This window comes from Aulonocara stuartgranti (genome assembly GCF_965226115.1).
Source record: "Aulonocara stuartgranti genome assembly, chromosome: 9".
Taxonomy (NCBI): Eukaryota; Metazoa; Chordata; class Actinopteri; order Cichliformes; family Cichlidae; genus Aulonocara; species Aulonocara stuartgranti.
In genome coordinates, this window is record NC_138960.1 from 33,704,435 (window position 1) to 33,720,884 (window position 16,450).

General features: G+C 41.1%; 1 protein-coding gene across 8 annotated transcripts in view; it reads left to right on the plus strand.

The window, feature by feature from the left end:
* The window catches only part of LOC309714148 (uncharacterized protein), a 104,588-nt gene that overhangs the window by 22,781 nt on the left and 65,357 nt on the right, over nt 1–16,450 (plus strand). For 2 of the 8 annotated variants that reach the window (XR_014278809.1, XR_014278811.1), the window contains exon 4: nt 10,333–13,156. The exons of 1 other annotated variant lie outside the window; for it this stretch is intronic. Coding sequence is in view for 4 of the 7 variants with exons in the window: in XM_082546370.1 (XP_082402496.1) it covers nt 4,731–4,748; nt 6,092–6,940; nt 10,333–10,827 (1,362 nt within the window). In the remaining 3 variants the exon portion in view is untranslated. Of the gene's footprint in view, nt 1–965; nt 1,229–4,649; nt 4,749–6,091; nt 6,941–7,265; nt 7,333–10,332; nt 13,157–16,450 lie in introns of those variants that run through there. 5 more of the 8 variants (XM_082546373.1, XM_082546371.1, XM_082546370.1 and 2 more) reach the window with 5 other exon arrangements.

A 16,450-nucleotide genomic window follows, 5' to 3' on the forward strand; every position in this document is an offset into this window, starting at 1 on the left:
ATGGCACATTTCAAACAGCTGATGCTGCACAAAGTGCTTAACAATATAAAAATGGCATTAAAAAGCAACAATGTAATGCAATAATAACTGTATAAAACAATAATAGGACAGTAAGAGAATTAAAACAATAACTAAAACTAATTCAAATAAGACCAAAATGCTTGGGTCATAGTGTGTTAAAAGCCAGGGCATAGAAATGTGTCTTCAGTAATGATTTAAATTGCTCAAGTGTTTGTGCAGATCTAATATTTAAGGGGAGACTATTTCAAAGTCTGGGACCTGCCACAGAGAAGGATCTATCACCACTAGGTTAGTCCGTGGGATGGACAGCATTAGTTTTGAGCTAGACCTCGTGGTTTTTCCTGGAGCATAGGCAGAGAGGAGCTCAGACAGGTAAGGAGGGGCTCGGGCATTAAGTGACTTAAAAACAAAAGGTAAAAGTTTAAATTTGATCCTGTAGGAGACAGGAAGCCAGTGTAAAGAAGCTAAAACTTGGGTTATATGCGCTCTCCATTTGGTACCAGTTAGGAGTCGAGCAGCTGCATTTTGAACCATCTGAAGACGATGGATGGTGGCCTGATCTAGACCATAATACAATGAATTGCAGTAGTCTAATCTGCCAGTAAGGAAAAGGTGAATAACACGCTCAAAGACGTTAGAATCAGAATCAGAAAGGGTTTTATTGCCAAATGTTGAGCGGGTTTAAAACATTAGGAAATTGCTGCGGTGCTTCAGTGCAAACATACTGTTATAAATACTGTTATAAATTAAGCTTAAATAGACATGAAAATAAAAATAAGAATAAGAATTAAAAGTGCTAAGTAGATAGATATATACATGATATATACATGAGTGCAGGTGGTAATCAGTGCCAAACATGAAATGATGCAGTGACACAGCGTAGGGTCATGTGTCAGTGGTGGGAACAGTCATATGGTTATTGTTCATGTGTCCGACAGCAGAGGGGAAGAAACTGTTCTTATGGCGAGAGGTTCTGGTGCGAATGGACCGGAGCCTCCTGCCTGAGGGGAGCAGGTCAAACAGACTGTGTCCAGGGTGAGAAGGGTCAGCTGAGATCCGAGCTGCACGCCCCAGTGTCCTGGAGGTGTACAGGTCCTGCAGAGATGGGAGTCTGCAGCCAATCACCTTCTCAGCAGAGCGCACAACACGCTGCAGTCTCTGTTTGTCCCTGATAGTGGCTCCAGCGTACCACACGGTGATGGAGGAGGTGAGGATGGACTCGATGATTGCGGCGTAGAATTGCATCATCGTCCGTGTTGAATTTCTTCAGCTGCCTCAGGAAGTACATCCTCTGCTGGGCTTTCTTAATGACGGAGGTGATGGTGGGCTCCCACTTCAGGTCCTGGGTGATGGTGGTACCCAGGAAGCGGAATGAGTCCACAGAGGTGATGGGGGTGTCAGTCAGGATGATGGGGGGGAGTGGAGCTGTGTGCTTCCTGAAGTCCACAATAATTAGCCGGGAGGTATGGCTTTACCTTGGCTAGCTGTCTTAACTGAAAAAAGCAGGACTGAACTACTGCACTCACCTGCTTATTCAATTTAAAAGAACCATCAAGGTTGACTCCGAGGTTTTTTACATGTGTTTTACAATAGAAGGAAAGGGTGCCCAGAGTGCTGTCGATATGATTAAAGTTGCCAAAAATGACAACCTCAGTTTTATTTTCATTTAGCTTTAAAAGAATTTAATGACAACCACTGTTTGACATCATCAAGGCAGCGTAATAAGAGCTGGGGACGGTCTGAAGGTAGATAAATCTGGAAATCATCAGCAAAACAGTGAAATTAAATGCTGTAGCACGAGAAGATGGAGCCCAACAACAACAACAACAACAACAACAACAAATAGAGTGCGAACAGGGCAGGATCCAAAAGAGAGCCTTGAGGTACACCGTATTTAAGAGGGGCTATTTTGGAGTTGTGGGGGCCTATATTGACATAAAAAAGACCTTTCTGACAAATAGGACCGAAACCACTGTGAGGCAGATCCTTTTAGGCCAGCATGAAATTCTAGCCGTGATAACAGGATGTCGTGGTCAACCGTGTCAAAAGCTGCTGACAAGTCCAACAATAAAAGGGCAGCACTCATTTTCGTGATTTTCCACGTCATTTTCGCGAAAATGTAGTTTTGTTTTTTTTCATCAGTGTCTTGTAAGCCTATACTGGTGTTTTTAAAAGTTATGTTTGATTTTATGACTTTCTGTGTCGTTTCTGGGATTCTTAAAGTCAAATTGCACCGCTGGAAATCGTTTGTTTTGATGCATATGCTGTTTGTTTTTTTGTTTATTTTGTTTTTTGCAAATTTGCAGTATAATATTTATTTTTGTTTTTCCTGCAGTATATAAAAATTGGTGTATTTCAAAAATAAAACTATGAAGACACTTAAAATAAATTATCTTTGGTGGGAAACTATTTTGTGCAACTTTTTTGTATTTACAGTTTTGAGGGATAAGCCTCTTAAATTTCTCTAACTAGAAATATATGTTAAAAAAACAAAACGATTTTCAACTTTTTTGTAGTTTATTGCAATTTATGTAATTACTATGCAATTAATGCATATATTCAAATTTGGGCTATAAATGGTAAATGGCCTGCATTTGTATAGCGCTTTACTCAGTCCCTAAGGACCCCAAAGCGCTTCACACTACATTCAGTCATCCACACACTGGTGATGGCAGCTACATTGTAGCCACAGCCACCCTGGGGCGCACTGACAGAGGCGAGGCTACCGGACACTGGCGCCACCGGGCCCTCTGACCACCACCAGTAGGCAAACATGGGGTTAGAAACTTGCCCAAGGATATTTGGCATGCAGCCAGGAGGCAGCCTGGGATCAAACCACCGACCTTCTGATTAGTGGCTGACCTGCTCTGCCACCTGAGCTACAGCCACCCCGGTTGTATTGTATTGTTGTATTGATGTATAGCAACTTGAAATGCTCCAAAAATGGCACTACAACATGTAAAAATATAATATAAGCTCTGGCGGACTTGGTTCTATGGTAGGTCTTAAAGGGTTAAGGACATTAAAAAGTACCTGATGCCTGTGACTGTTTACTGACACTAAGTTTGAGACAAACCGTGTCTTTGCAGCTTTTACAGCTTCTTGGTAAGCAGAAAAACGAGTCCTTAAAATCTGTAGGGAAACGTGCAATCTGTCCTTTTTCCATCTCCTTTCGGCGCGTCTGTAGTCACGTCTAAGGGAAGCGCGTATGTTCGTTCAACAACGGCTCTGATAAATGCTTAGCACGCACAGTCCTGAGCGGAGCAATAGAGTCCAAGATATCAGTGCAGGTAGAATGAAGAATGTCCGAAAGGTCCTCAACACCTTTACACCCCTCCGACAGCCAAACCCATCTATTCTCTGATTGGATAGTTAAATTTGTGATTGACATGACATTGGCCAATTAGATGAAAGGAAGAAAAATAGGGTCAAAATTTGTACTTGAAACTTGAGTGCAGAGTTTCACACGTATGCACTTTTTGTTACAGTACAGTATTACAACAGTGTATTTACCTGTTCCGTATTCCATATATGTATTCTGTTATTAGCTAGACAAAGAGAATCAACATATCTCACTGTCATAGACATACCTAGTTTTCTTATCAAGCTTTCTTCAAAACAAATGCTAAAAAGATAAATCCATAAATCCCAAATATTCTGAAAGAATTATGTAATCAGCACCATCTCAATATGTGTGATGAATTTAAGGAAACGCTTTATGGCAGAAAAAGCGACTAAAACAATACATGATGGAGCCGAACAGTAACATTACAGAATGTTGGGGGTGTGCGATCCAAACTAATGTGCTACCCATAGCATGCTGCTAAAGCCGTAAACAAATACTTACAAAAATCTAATGTATTAAACTACGCAATGTTGTGCGCTTTCAGTTTCCGACTTTTATAACTAATCTATGAAATATATCGGGTGTGACTGCTTTTACTTTATATTTCTGGCACGATGCTGGCCGGCAAGCAGGACAAACATGATCAGACAGGGAGACGTGGCATGTCGTTCCTGAATACTCCACCATTATGAGAAAACAGTGCGGATCATAGACTTCTGACTGCTAACAACAGGCCAAACCATGGTCTCACACTGCCACCTACTGGTTCAAAAATGAATCATATGCTACAAATATCCCGGACTAGTTACCAGGTCTCCTATTAAAACTAGTTAATTTAGGGCATTTTCAAATGAAAATGTCACTTGCTTAAACATAAACGAAGTCACAAAAATGTGATCACACGTTGGTGGGTATCACACAAGGTTCACAAGCAACACCAGTTTGCAAAATACAAGAAACAACCGTCAGGTGCTCAAAATGAACCTTAGACTCAAACATTAGAACCGGCTGTTCCCCACAGTATGCCATGTAATAAATGATGTCTAAAAATATCTAGTTTCATGCATTGGTCAAAACACTCAACTCCATGTACACAATGCTCAGCTGAAAACACTTCACAAAAGTCAAGTTGCCCGACATTTACAGAATTTAAAGAAAATGCACTATTTTGGATATATATTGTTATCAGGATGAGGAATGTCTTATATTGGGATATAAGATTTTGGTCTGCTTCTTTTTGTCAGGGATAAAATACATATCTATACTTTTTTTTGTGTCCCAGCTGAGTAACGGGAGGAGAAGAGTCTGGTGGAGCAGCTAATTTCAGCCATTTGGACTCAGCTCAGCCACTACAGAGGAAACGATGACTTTAACACAAAAGGTGAGAAAAATATCTCAGTTACGCTGTTATTGAAACTGTGTGCACAGCTGGTTGTTAACAGCAGCTTTATCTTTTCCATCCTGGGCTCCTCCATAAATAGAGAATCTACGTTCACAAACAAAAACCACAGAAGTTACAAGAAAATACAAAGATCACATTTTATCAGCACACATGCACACACATGGCAGTCTGTTACACAGGGGGCAGCTCCTGTATCGAATCTTGCTAACTTGAGGTATGTAATCTGTGTAGGACCATGAATTGAAGGAGCCCATGTCTGGCACATATAGGAGTGTACCCTGTAGAGCAGTGATTCCCAAACTTTTTTGCTGGGCCCCCCTTGTTTTACAAGAAAAATGTTCGCGCCCCCCCTTCTCGCGCGTGAACAAACACCCTCCAACCACACACGCCCATATTTTGCTCCATTGTGGTTTGTTTCACACCCCAAACATTTAGTAAACAATTAAGCAAATACAAGTAATCTGCAATAAATTACAGGTAGTAATAAAATAAACTACTAACTCTTTTACGCTGCGTCTGCACCTACACGGGTATTTTGGAAAACGCAGCTGTTTCGTCCACACGTAAACGGCGTTTCGAATCACCAAAAACTGAGTTGTTTTTTTTTTTAAACGCATGCTCAGTGAGTTCCTCGGGCAGCAGAAATCCAAGGAAGAGGAGGAACCATAATGGGAGGACAGGCCCCTGCACGGTATGTACCACCAGCAGATAGAGGAAGTGGCTGACATCCAGAAGTCCTACCAGTGGCTGGACAAAGCTGGACTGAAAGACAGCACAGAGGCACTAATCATGGCAGCACAGGAGCATGCTCTATGCTCGATAGAGAATGGGGTCTATTATACCAGGCAAGACCCCAGGTGAAGAGGGTGTAAAGTTGACTCCAGCACTTAACAGCAGGATGCACGATGCTGGCAGGACAAACATGGAACGCCATAACCAAGTTATTGCTCCAAAAGTTGATTCTGTTCATCTGCACGTAGCGTTTTGTGGGAGAAACGTTTCATCACTCATCCAAGTGACTTCTTCAGTCTCAGCTGACTGCAGGTTTCCCCAACCTTATAAACAGTAAATTGGCATAATGAATCTTGTAGTATTGTCTTTACCTCATTTATTTTTTTTATTTCCTTAGATTATCTCTCTGTTCAACACTTTCGCTGACACTTGATGTCTTTTAAATGTTCTATACAAAGAAATCTGTCTTGACTTGACTGCAGTGTGTTTAGTGACATCTTTGACTCCACTAATGGAGGAAGTTGGAAGGTTGAGTTTGTTCCACGACTGCATTTCACTCACTGCCTCTGTTTGTATCTCTGTCACTGCAGGACCAACATGGAGCGAGAAGTCAGCGCTCTCAGGAGGCCGACAAACCTCACAGAAGAAAGGGAGAGAAAAAATACAGCTGTGACGAGTGTGGGAAGGATTTTACCCGTCCTAGAGGCCTAAAAACACACCAATCCATCCACAGTGGAGTTAAATCTTACAGCTGTGAGTTGTGTGAAAAATCTTATACCCAGGCTGGACACTTAAAAACACACCAAATCATCCACAGTGGTGTTAAAGCGTACAGCTGTGATGAGTGTGGGAAAGATTTTTCTCGAAAGGATTCACTAAAAACACATCGGCTTAGACACATTGGGGAGAGACCATTCAGCTGTGACTTGTGTGGAAAATCTTTTATCCTTGCTGAGTATTTGACAAAACATCGACGCATCCACACTGGGGAGAGACCATACAACTGTGACTTGTGTGGAAAGACTTTTACCCAGGCTGGAAACCTAAAAAGACACCAGCTAATCCACAGTGGAGTTAAACCGTACACCTGTGATCAGTGTGGTAAAGATTTTCCTTACAGTAGCTATTTACGGCTTCATCAAGTTACCCACTCTGGAATTAAGGCGTACGGTTGTGGAATTTGTGGAAGACACTTCAGCGGCAAACAGAGCCGAAATAAACACCTACGCATTCACACCAAAAATGACGTGTGCTACTGTGATCAGTGTGGCAAACTGTTTATGACATACAACAGCTTAAAACAACACATGTTTACACACGCTGAGGAGAAACTTTATAAATGTGACCTGTGTGATAAGGCTTTTAAATCTCCACGATCCCTCAGAGTCCACCAACAGCTCCACACCAGAAAGAAACTCTACAAGTGCAGTTACTGTGAGGTATGTATTTATATTTTTATTTTATTTTACCCTGGACTGTTTGGATTTATCACACTTGAATTTCAGTTCAGAGGTTTGCTTCCATGATCCTTACAAAAACACTGAATAACTAATTCTCTGTAGACACAGTATCCACTTTGTACCATATACAGGCCCATGTTACATTTGCCATTTCTGCTGGAATTTGGCAAGTGTCAGTAAAGAACATAAGTCATCTATCTAAAAACAATGATCACTGTTACTTTGTATCCATAATCGGATTTAGAGTTGCAATTCATTTGAAGCATTTTTTTGAACTAATTTTAATATCAATGCAATCAGATAGCAGGATGCTATACACGGGCCAAACTTCAGTCAGGAGAACAACTGAGATCATTCATCCACAATACGAGGTTAGTCATTAATATACTGCAACAACATGGGAACAGAGCAGCTGCGAGAGAATTCAACATTAATGAATCAATGTTACGGAAGTGGAGGAAGCGCAGATGAAATAATGATAAATTGCAGATGATGATGGTTGTAGCCGCTGCGATGCTTTCGACCAAAACAGGCACAGCTTGGTGACATCATCAACATGCACTATCGCGATAGAGCGATATAGTCAAAATCTCTATCGTTGGCAAAATTTATATCATTTCTATCGTATATGAGGCATGTTGTAAAAAGCTCTTTGAGTGCTGAGGTAGAGTAGAGCCATTGCGGGTGGGTATAAATTTAAAAAAAAGGCACTGCTAGCATAGTAGAGAACAGAAGCATCACCAAATATGTTTTCAAACCAATCTCTTTCAAGCCAAAGAGTAGAAATTTGATGAAGCCTATCTTACCTTTGTCTTCACCTTTACAATGGTGGATAATGAGGACAGTTTAAAGCCAAACAAGCTAAATGCCACTTGGAGACAAAACATCCACAGCACAAAGACAAGTCAGTTTACTTTTTTTAAACAAAAATTTGTGAATAGTTGTCCTTAGCAGTGTCTTTTTAATAAAGCTGCATCCGTGCCAGCAAATGCTTACCTCTGCTCTTATAAAGTTGCCTACCAAGTGGCACAGTGTAAAAAAGCCACACGCAATTGCGGAGGAATTAATAGCATCAGCATATTTATGATATGGGGGCAGGGAAAGCTCAGTAGGTAGAGCCTAGAGCTGGGCGATATGAGATTTTTTTCATATCACGATATGTTTTTTTCATTTCAGGCGATCACGATATCTATCACGATATAAGCCAAATAACTATATTTGTAAGATTTAAATGTGCCGTTGCTCACAAGTAAAATGTGAAATAATCAGCAGCTTGGTCAAAGGAGCTTGCAAAGAAAAGCGTCTGGACTTCTTTAAAGAAGTCCAGACGCTTTTCTTTGCAAGCTCCTTTGACTACGATGACCTGGATGACTGAGAACCTTCACAGACATAATCAGCAGCTTGTTTTGATTTAAATATTTATTTCCCATAATAAGTTCAACAGGGTAGATGTACTTAAGGAACATGAGACTTTTTCAGATAAATAAAGGCAAATATTGCAAACTACACAAAAGGCAGCCGCTAAAGCGTTTAAGTTTCAAAATAGAACAAACGAAACAGACTAAATTGTCAATTCCACTTAGAAACAAAATATTAATTCTAAAAATAAATCTTAGTTTGTTTTACAGAAGAACAGACAAAACTGACTAACTTTTGTCAATATCAAATAAACTGAGAACTAAAAGGAAATTCTCAATCTCTCCTTGTTGTATAGCTGAGCTTTTCAAACAGTTGTAACAGTTACTTTAGTCTGACAAAAGCCGAATGACGAATTAGCGCTTCCAGTCAGAGACTGAGCTGCACCGCTTTATTGTATTTCCAGACTTGCTTTCGGCACATTTACAGTGCACGCTACTCTGTTTTTGTCAGACTTGAAATAGCCGAAATACCTTCACACTATGGAGCTTCTATGGCTCTTCCGTTCGACAATCTCTCCGGCATTGGAACCATCATCTGTTTTCTCTTCGGTAACCTTCGGTCACGCTCGGTTGATTTTTCCAGTCGGCACACTCATTTCCTCCATTACCCGGGCGGCACGGCGGCTGGCTGCTTCCCAAACAAATACACGTGTGTGGCTTGGCACTTGTGCTGTACGTAATAAGTCACGTGATGTGACGCTGCAGCTGTGATTGGTTCGGCTCTGCACTACTTAATTTGGATTGGCTGTTCTTTTTTTTATTTTTTATTTTTATTTATTTATTTATTTATTTATTTTATTGTTAAGAGGACAAGAGAGATGAGGTCTATCGCAATAGTTTAATTTTTCTATCGAGAAAAAGTTATTTCGCAATACATATCGTTATCGTTCTGTCGCCCAGCTCTAGTAGAACCCCATGATCAGAAGGTCCGACATTCAAATCCCCTGAACAGCTACCCTGAGGTACCCCTGAGCAAGATACCGTCCCTACACACTGCTCCCTGGTGCACCTCCTTAGTGGCTGCCCACGGCTTCACTGAGTGAATGGGTCAAATGCAGAGAGAGTAATTTCCCCACAGGGATCAATAAAGTACACATTTATTATTATTATTATTATTATTATTATTATTATTATTATTATATGTCAGAGGACATAGTGGAACAGCCTAATGATAAGGTGCATGATAAACACTTTTCTCTGCAGATGGATGAAGCCACTGACAGTAACAGAGACTGCTTACTGATAATGTATGTCAGAGCGTCTATTCTTTTAAAAGATTTAATTTGCTTCAGCAGTTGAAATTAAAAGTTACAGTGCTGAACATTGATGTGAAATCAGCGGTCTGTTTTCTCACAAAGGATGCCCTTAGAGGAGGGCCGCGCAGTTTTATGCTAAAAGTTGTTATGACTATTTTCTTCTGGCTTCTCCTGGCTGGTTCTCCTCTTGCACCTCATTCATGTTTGACCTCGTCTTGTATCATCCCTCTTCCTGGAATAAGATGGAGAACGAAAAGTCACCTCCCCAACCTATCTTTGCTGCATTTAAAATTATCTAGCAATTTTCAGCATACCGTTTCTAGTTATTATCTAAGCTCAGGACATGTTCGGTCTCCCTTGGTCAAGCAAAAGTATCTCCCTGACTTTAACCAGTGTGATGTGTAAGCATGTTTGCAGAACCCTCCGCAACTCAGCATGTCAGTCGCAATAATTCATAGTGCTGAATGAAGGTTTTGACCATCACTACATGGAGTGCCAACTCTTTAATGAGCACATAGCAATGTGTACATAAAAAACAGCATTGTTTAATCATTTTATTTCTAACTTCGCCCAGTAAGCTGAGTATTATAAAGTAAACAGTAAAATGTAATTAGGCTGCTCTTTATTTCAGGCGACGTTCAGAATAAAAATGTTGGAAGGATTCCCTGACTTACACTGTGTTTGTGTCTTTGTTTAGAAGCAGAGCGACACAGATGGATCCAGTTCTCAACCCTGTGAGCACTGTGGTGGTGGGAAAGAGTTTCTTTGTGACCTTTGTGGAAGAACTTTCAGTAATCGTGGGAGCCTAAGAAAACATCAACTTAGACACACTGGAGGCAAAATGAACTACTGCAACGAATGTGGGAGAGGCTTCGCTACTGCAGGTGACCTAAACCTGCATAAACGAGTCCACACAAGAGAGAAACCATACAAGTGTAGACACTGTGACAAAAGCTTCTCACAATCAGCTCATTGTAAAACACATGAACGTACACACGTTAAAGGGAACTTCAGCTGTGACCAGTGTGACAAGACCTTCAGAAATCTCAGTTCATACACCAGACACAAACGATCCCACGCTGCAAATAAACTGTTTCACTGTTACCAATGTGCAAAAACATTCACTTCATTATCTGCTCTGTGCAAACATCAGCGTGATCATGAAATTATTCCCATCGCTGGATCACAATGAATCTGCAGAGACAGAAAGATCCTCTTCTGGTTTCAGGGTCAGACTTAAACACCTTGAGATCAGGCTCCACAGAGTTCAGCTGGAGTCTCCTGTAAAGAGTGCAGCTGATGTCACACTTGGATCTGATGAGGTAGCTCTGCTTTCTGGACCTGCAGTAAACACACTGAATGTTAAATTTAGGTAGTATGTAGTGCTTTTTATCCCTGTCACATTTTAATCTTTGTTCCCTTAGTACACAGTAGTGTGTAGTAGTTGTACTTTTTATTGTATTATAAAAGTTATAGGAATGTGTTTTTTACCAAACTGATATTGCATGAAAACTGCAGATGTGGATAATAATAACTTCATAAAGCATTTTCAAACAAAATACCAAGCAGCAATTTTACATACAGTGGTCATTTATCGCAGGAGTTATGTTCTAAAAATAACCCACGATAGGTGAAATCCGCAAAGTATCCAACTTTATTTTTTACAATTATTATCGATTATAGATGTTTTAAGACTGTAAAACACCCCACTACACACTTCATACATTTTTGTCAGACAGACATGGACAATTTTCACACTTCTCTTGTGAAAGTTCAAACCTTCGTAGAAAAAGACGTCCAGTATTATAGAATGAAACCACAGGCACTCACAGATGCCTTTGATGGTGCAAAACATTTCGTCAACATTGTGTTTTTTGGGAAGAAAACTGTCACGAGGCGGGATGGACTCATGCGCAGACAAGGGAAGCTAAATGCAGTTCCTTTTATTAACACACAACACCAGGTGCAACTATATATAGGTGAGAGAGGGGGGGGGATCCAGAGGGGCACAGGGGACGTCCAGAAATAGGGGCTCTTTACACATGAGGAAATCGTCACACAGTTCCAAAACACAACACACCAGCAACTCCACTCGCCCAGGGTTTTAAGGGAAAGAGAATCCTGCGCACAGGAACAAGCGGTTAATCCAGAAAGATAAAACAAAGAGACAACTTGAAACTAGGGTACGGAAGCTTACAACCGAGGTTACTCAATAGTCCAACCATGAGATGTTTCCAGCCACTGCCTTAAGTAGTGGACGCTGGTGAAGTGATGAGCCACAGGTGCGAAGGGCAGGATCGGAAGCCTGCAATGAGCTCCGCCCAGGCGACACATGGTGAGCGTGAGGGAGAACCAGAAACATATGTAGCCAACCTGAGTCCGCCAGGCAGACATGGGGACCATGACAAAAACTTACAAACAGACAGTACAGCATCTCACAGTCGCACTACTAGCGATCGAAGATTTATGTAAATTTGACAGGAGACACGGCAGACCACTGTGACTCAAGGTCTGATTATTTAAGACCTTGAGTCACAGTGGTCTACAATCAGTACCCAGAACATAATCCGCTGTTAAAAAAAATTAAATAAATAAAAAAACGTGCAAATTTGCACACAAAAAAATCAGACCAGGAAAAGTGAACCATGTTATAGCGCCAGGCAACTGTATATACATGTGTATATATTTTTTTCATTATAACTTTCTTGCTTTTTTCCAAATCTAACTTCTTTCTATGTATTTGGATGTACAGTGGAACCACAACTTACGAAATTAATTTGTTCCCAAGGGTCTTTTGTAAGTCGAAAATTTTCGTAAGTCGAAGCACCCATTGCGCATTTTGAGTGAGGCGATGCTGAACGATAGGCTATAGGCTAATTGCTAACTAGAACAACAATACGTCGTTCAAGTGGAACAGCGAAGCGCAAGTACGGAACCCAAGGGGTTGTCACATGATTCGGAAGGCATTGTGGGCATTGTAGGCTCAGCCAATCAGAGCCAGTGGATTTCGTTACCCGGGCATTTTGCCGTAACATGGGCAGAAATATTGTCGTTCAGTGCCTTCATAACTTGAATTTTTCGTTAAACGGGGTATTCGTGAGTCGGGGTTCCACTGTATTTATTTTATCTGTTACCTCAGTAAAATTTTAATTGTTTTTCTATTTAATCTTCTTATGCTGTGGTAATCTGTGCTCTTAAAAGTGTTTCTTCCCAAACTCCAAATAATGTCACACGAGTTGCTCTTAAAGCTTCCAGTATGAACTAAATCTGTCAACTGGTTTGTACCAGAAGATACAGCAGTGAGTCAGTGTAACCTTTAGTTTATTTACTGTATCTTTGACGTCCACATGTTGTTTGTTATTGGATGCATTTTGATCCACGTTCTGCAGCTGTTTTCTTGTTGATTTTAAGTTTGTATTGTCAAATCCTCATTCTGTTAAACCATTAGTTATATTTGATGAACTCTCTGTAAAGTTTGTTTTATAAAACACTTTGGTGTGAAAAATAAAGAGATGGTCTCACAACAAGTAGTTTGAGATTTGAGTTAAGATTCAGATTGATTGTTTGAAGGTTAGGGTTAGGAAAGTATGAGTAAAGATCATGTTTCTTTTAGCATTGTTAATGGCCAAAAATGTTATTCTAGTTAGAGTCCATGAACACTAAACTGTTTCAGACCAGTTGACGTTCAATTCAATTTTATTTTTATAGCACCAAATCACAACAAGAGTCGCCTCAAGGCGCTTTATATTTTATGGTAGGCCCTACAATAATACATCCAGAGAAAAAACCCAACAATCATATGACCCCCTATGAGCAAGCACTTTGGCGACAGTGGGAAGGAAAAACTCCCTTTTAACAGGAAGAAACCTCTGGCAGAACCAGGCTCAGGGAGGGGCGGGGCCATCTGCTGTGATTGGTTGGGTTGAGAGAAGGAAGACAGGATAAAGACATGCTGTGGAAGAGAGACAGAGGTTAATAACAGATATGATTCAATGCAGAGAGGTCTATTAATACATAGTGAGTGAGAAAGGTGACTGAAAAGGAAAAACTCAATGCATCACGGGAGCAGTCTACATCTATTGCACCATAACTAAGGGAGGATTCGGGGTTACCTGATCGAGCCCTAACTATATGCTTTAGCAAAAAGGAAAGTTTGAAGCCTAATCTTAAAATCCAAGCGGGAAGCTGGTTCCACAGAAGAGGGGCCTGAAAACTGAAAGCTCTCCCCCCCCCTTCTACTTTTAAATACTCTAGGAACAACAAGTAAGCCTGCAGTGCGAGAGCAATTATATAGGGTGATATGGTACTACGAGGTCATTAAGATAAGATGGGGCCTGATTATTTAAGACCTTGTATTTGAGAAACAGGATTTCGATGTTCAATTCTGGATTTAACAGGAAGCCAATGAAGGGAAGCCAAAACAGGAGAAATCTGCTCTCTCTTTCTAGTCCCTGTCAGGACTCTTGCTGCAGCATTTTGGATTAGCTGAAGGCTTTTCATGGAGTTTTTAGGACATCCTGATAATAATGAATTACAGTCGTCCAGCCTGGAAGTAATAAATGCATGAACTAGTTTTTCAGCATCACTCTGAGGCAGGATGTGTATATATAGCTTTTGAGCTCGAGACATACCAAGGGCTCAGAGAAGAGCTCGAGAAGATGTGGAGGGTGAAGGTAATGGTGGTCCCCGTGGTAATCGGAGCACTAGGTGCAGTGACTCCCAAGCTAAGCGAGTGGCTCCAGCAGATCCCGGGAACAACATCGGAGATCTCTGTCCAGAAAAGCGCAGTCCTGGGAACAGCTAAGATACTGCGCAGGACCCTCAAGCTCCCAGGCCTCTGGTAGAGGACCCGAGCTTGAAGGATTGACCGCCCACAGGGGCAAGCAGGGAATTTTTATATATATATATCTATATATATATATATATGCCACTGAAAACGTTACATCCAGATGAACAGACTCAACCTTTTGGGATGTATGGAACATTGTATTTGTTTTAATTACATTATTATTTGGTGCACGTGTTTTTTGCTGCCATGATGCCTGGTCTCTATTGGAAACGAAATTTTTAATAAATCTCATTCCCATTCATTTTATAATAAAAGAATTAATAAAAAGTTATCCTGTGGAAAAATGGTAAATGGACTGGTTCTTATGTTGTGCTTTTCTACTCTTCTGAGCACTCAACGCACTTTATACAACTTGTACATTCACCCATTCACACCAGCACATTTCTTTCCTAGGTGCTTTCTAACTGACATTCACACACATTCATACTCCGATGGATGCATTGGAGAGCAATTTGGGGTTAGTATCTTGCCCAAGGATATTTGGCATGCAGACTAGGGGAAGCCAGGAATTGAACCACCAACCTTCTGATCAGTAGCTGACCTGCTCTACTACCTGAGCTACAGCCAACCAAAGAGGGGAATTTTTGATTCCTGTGCGCATTACCTCCTGGTACCCTGCTTCCTAGCAATGTATTCCCCCTTAGACTTACCTAAAGAAGCGCTTACACCTGAGTTGATTTGTTGTTGTTGTCTTCAAACATTCTTTATTTTCAGACCACTGCACATTGTTCATTTAACCTTCTGAACTATTCCATTTGAGTCCTCCAAGTGACTGTTTTGCTAGTTTAAGTCTTCTTCCTGTTTCCACTACTTAGTCAAAACCAGCAATAACAACCTGTATAACACGTAACACTGTGGCTTAGCTGGTCAAAGTTACCTGCCTTATAAACAAAAATCTCAGTAGTGCCTATAACCTACATCCATACATGCTCTTTCTCCTTAGAGAATGTTGACTGTAGGGCAAAACGGTGTCTAACCCTGCTGCTTGATGAACACCTTCCTAAATCAGTGAGCCAATGAATAAAAGCCATTTTAGGAGAAATATACTATGTGAAATTTTGTGTAAATCACATTTGTGTGGCTCATTTAAATCTTCTTCTGAAAGTGAAACACTTAAAAATACATATGCCATAACCTTTGAGTCACAAGCTGACCCTGAGCCTCCCCAGTAAATCCAGCAGCTTTTTAACACCAGAAGTCTTTCATTTGCTGCAGACGTTAGTAAATCTGACCCTAAATTATAACAAGCTGTTCTTGTTTATTTGGTTGTGGACTTTGGGAGGTCCAGAGCAGGTCCACAGGTCCAGTTCAGATAGAGGGGGAGGAGGTGGAGGTGGTCACCACATACAAGTACCTCAGGCTGTGGGTGGACAACAAACTGGACTGGTCATGCAACACAGAGCACCTGTATAAAAAAGCCCAAAGCCGACTGTACTTCCTCAGGAGGCTGAGGTCTTTTAACATCTGCAGGAAGCTCCTGAGGATGTTTTACCAGTCGGTGGTTGCTGGAGTACTTTTCTATGCTGTGGTGTGCTGGGGGAGCAGCACAGCAAAGAAGGACTCATCCAGGCTGGAGAAACTGATCAGGAGGGCTGGCTCTGTGGTCGGCATGAAGCTGGACACTCTGGTGACAGTGGCAGAGAAAAGGACATTAAAGAAACTGCTGGACATTATGAACAATGCTGGGCATCCTCTGCACACGGCCATAAACAATCAGAAGAGTCTGTTCAGTGACAGGTTGCTTCTCCCCAAGACAAGAACTAACAGACTTAAAAACTCCTTTGTCCCACACGCCATCAGACTGTTTAACTCCTCTCTGGAGGGGAGAGGGAGGGGAAACAGGAGGACAAAGGAGGGGGGAACAACTAAGCTGTAGTGCCTCTTCACCTCACTGTGCAATACCTTTTGTTAATATACAACAGTACAATAGACTTCAATACTTGGAATGCGCAATTCCCTTGTATTC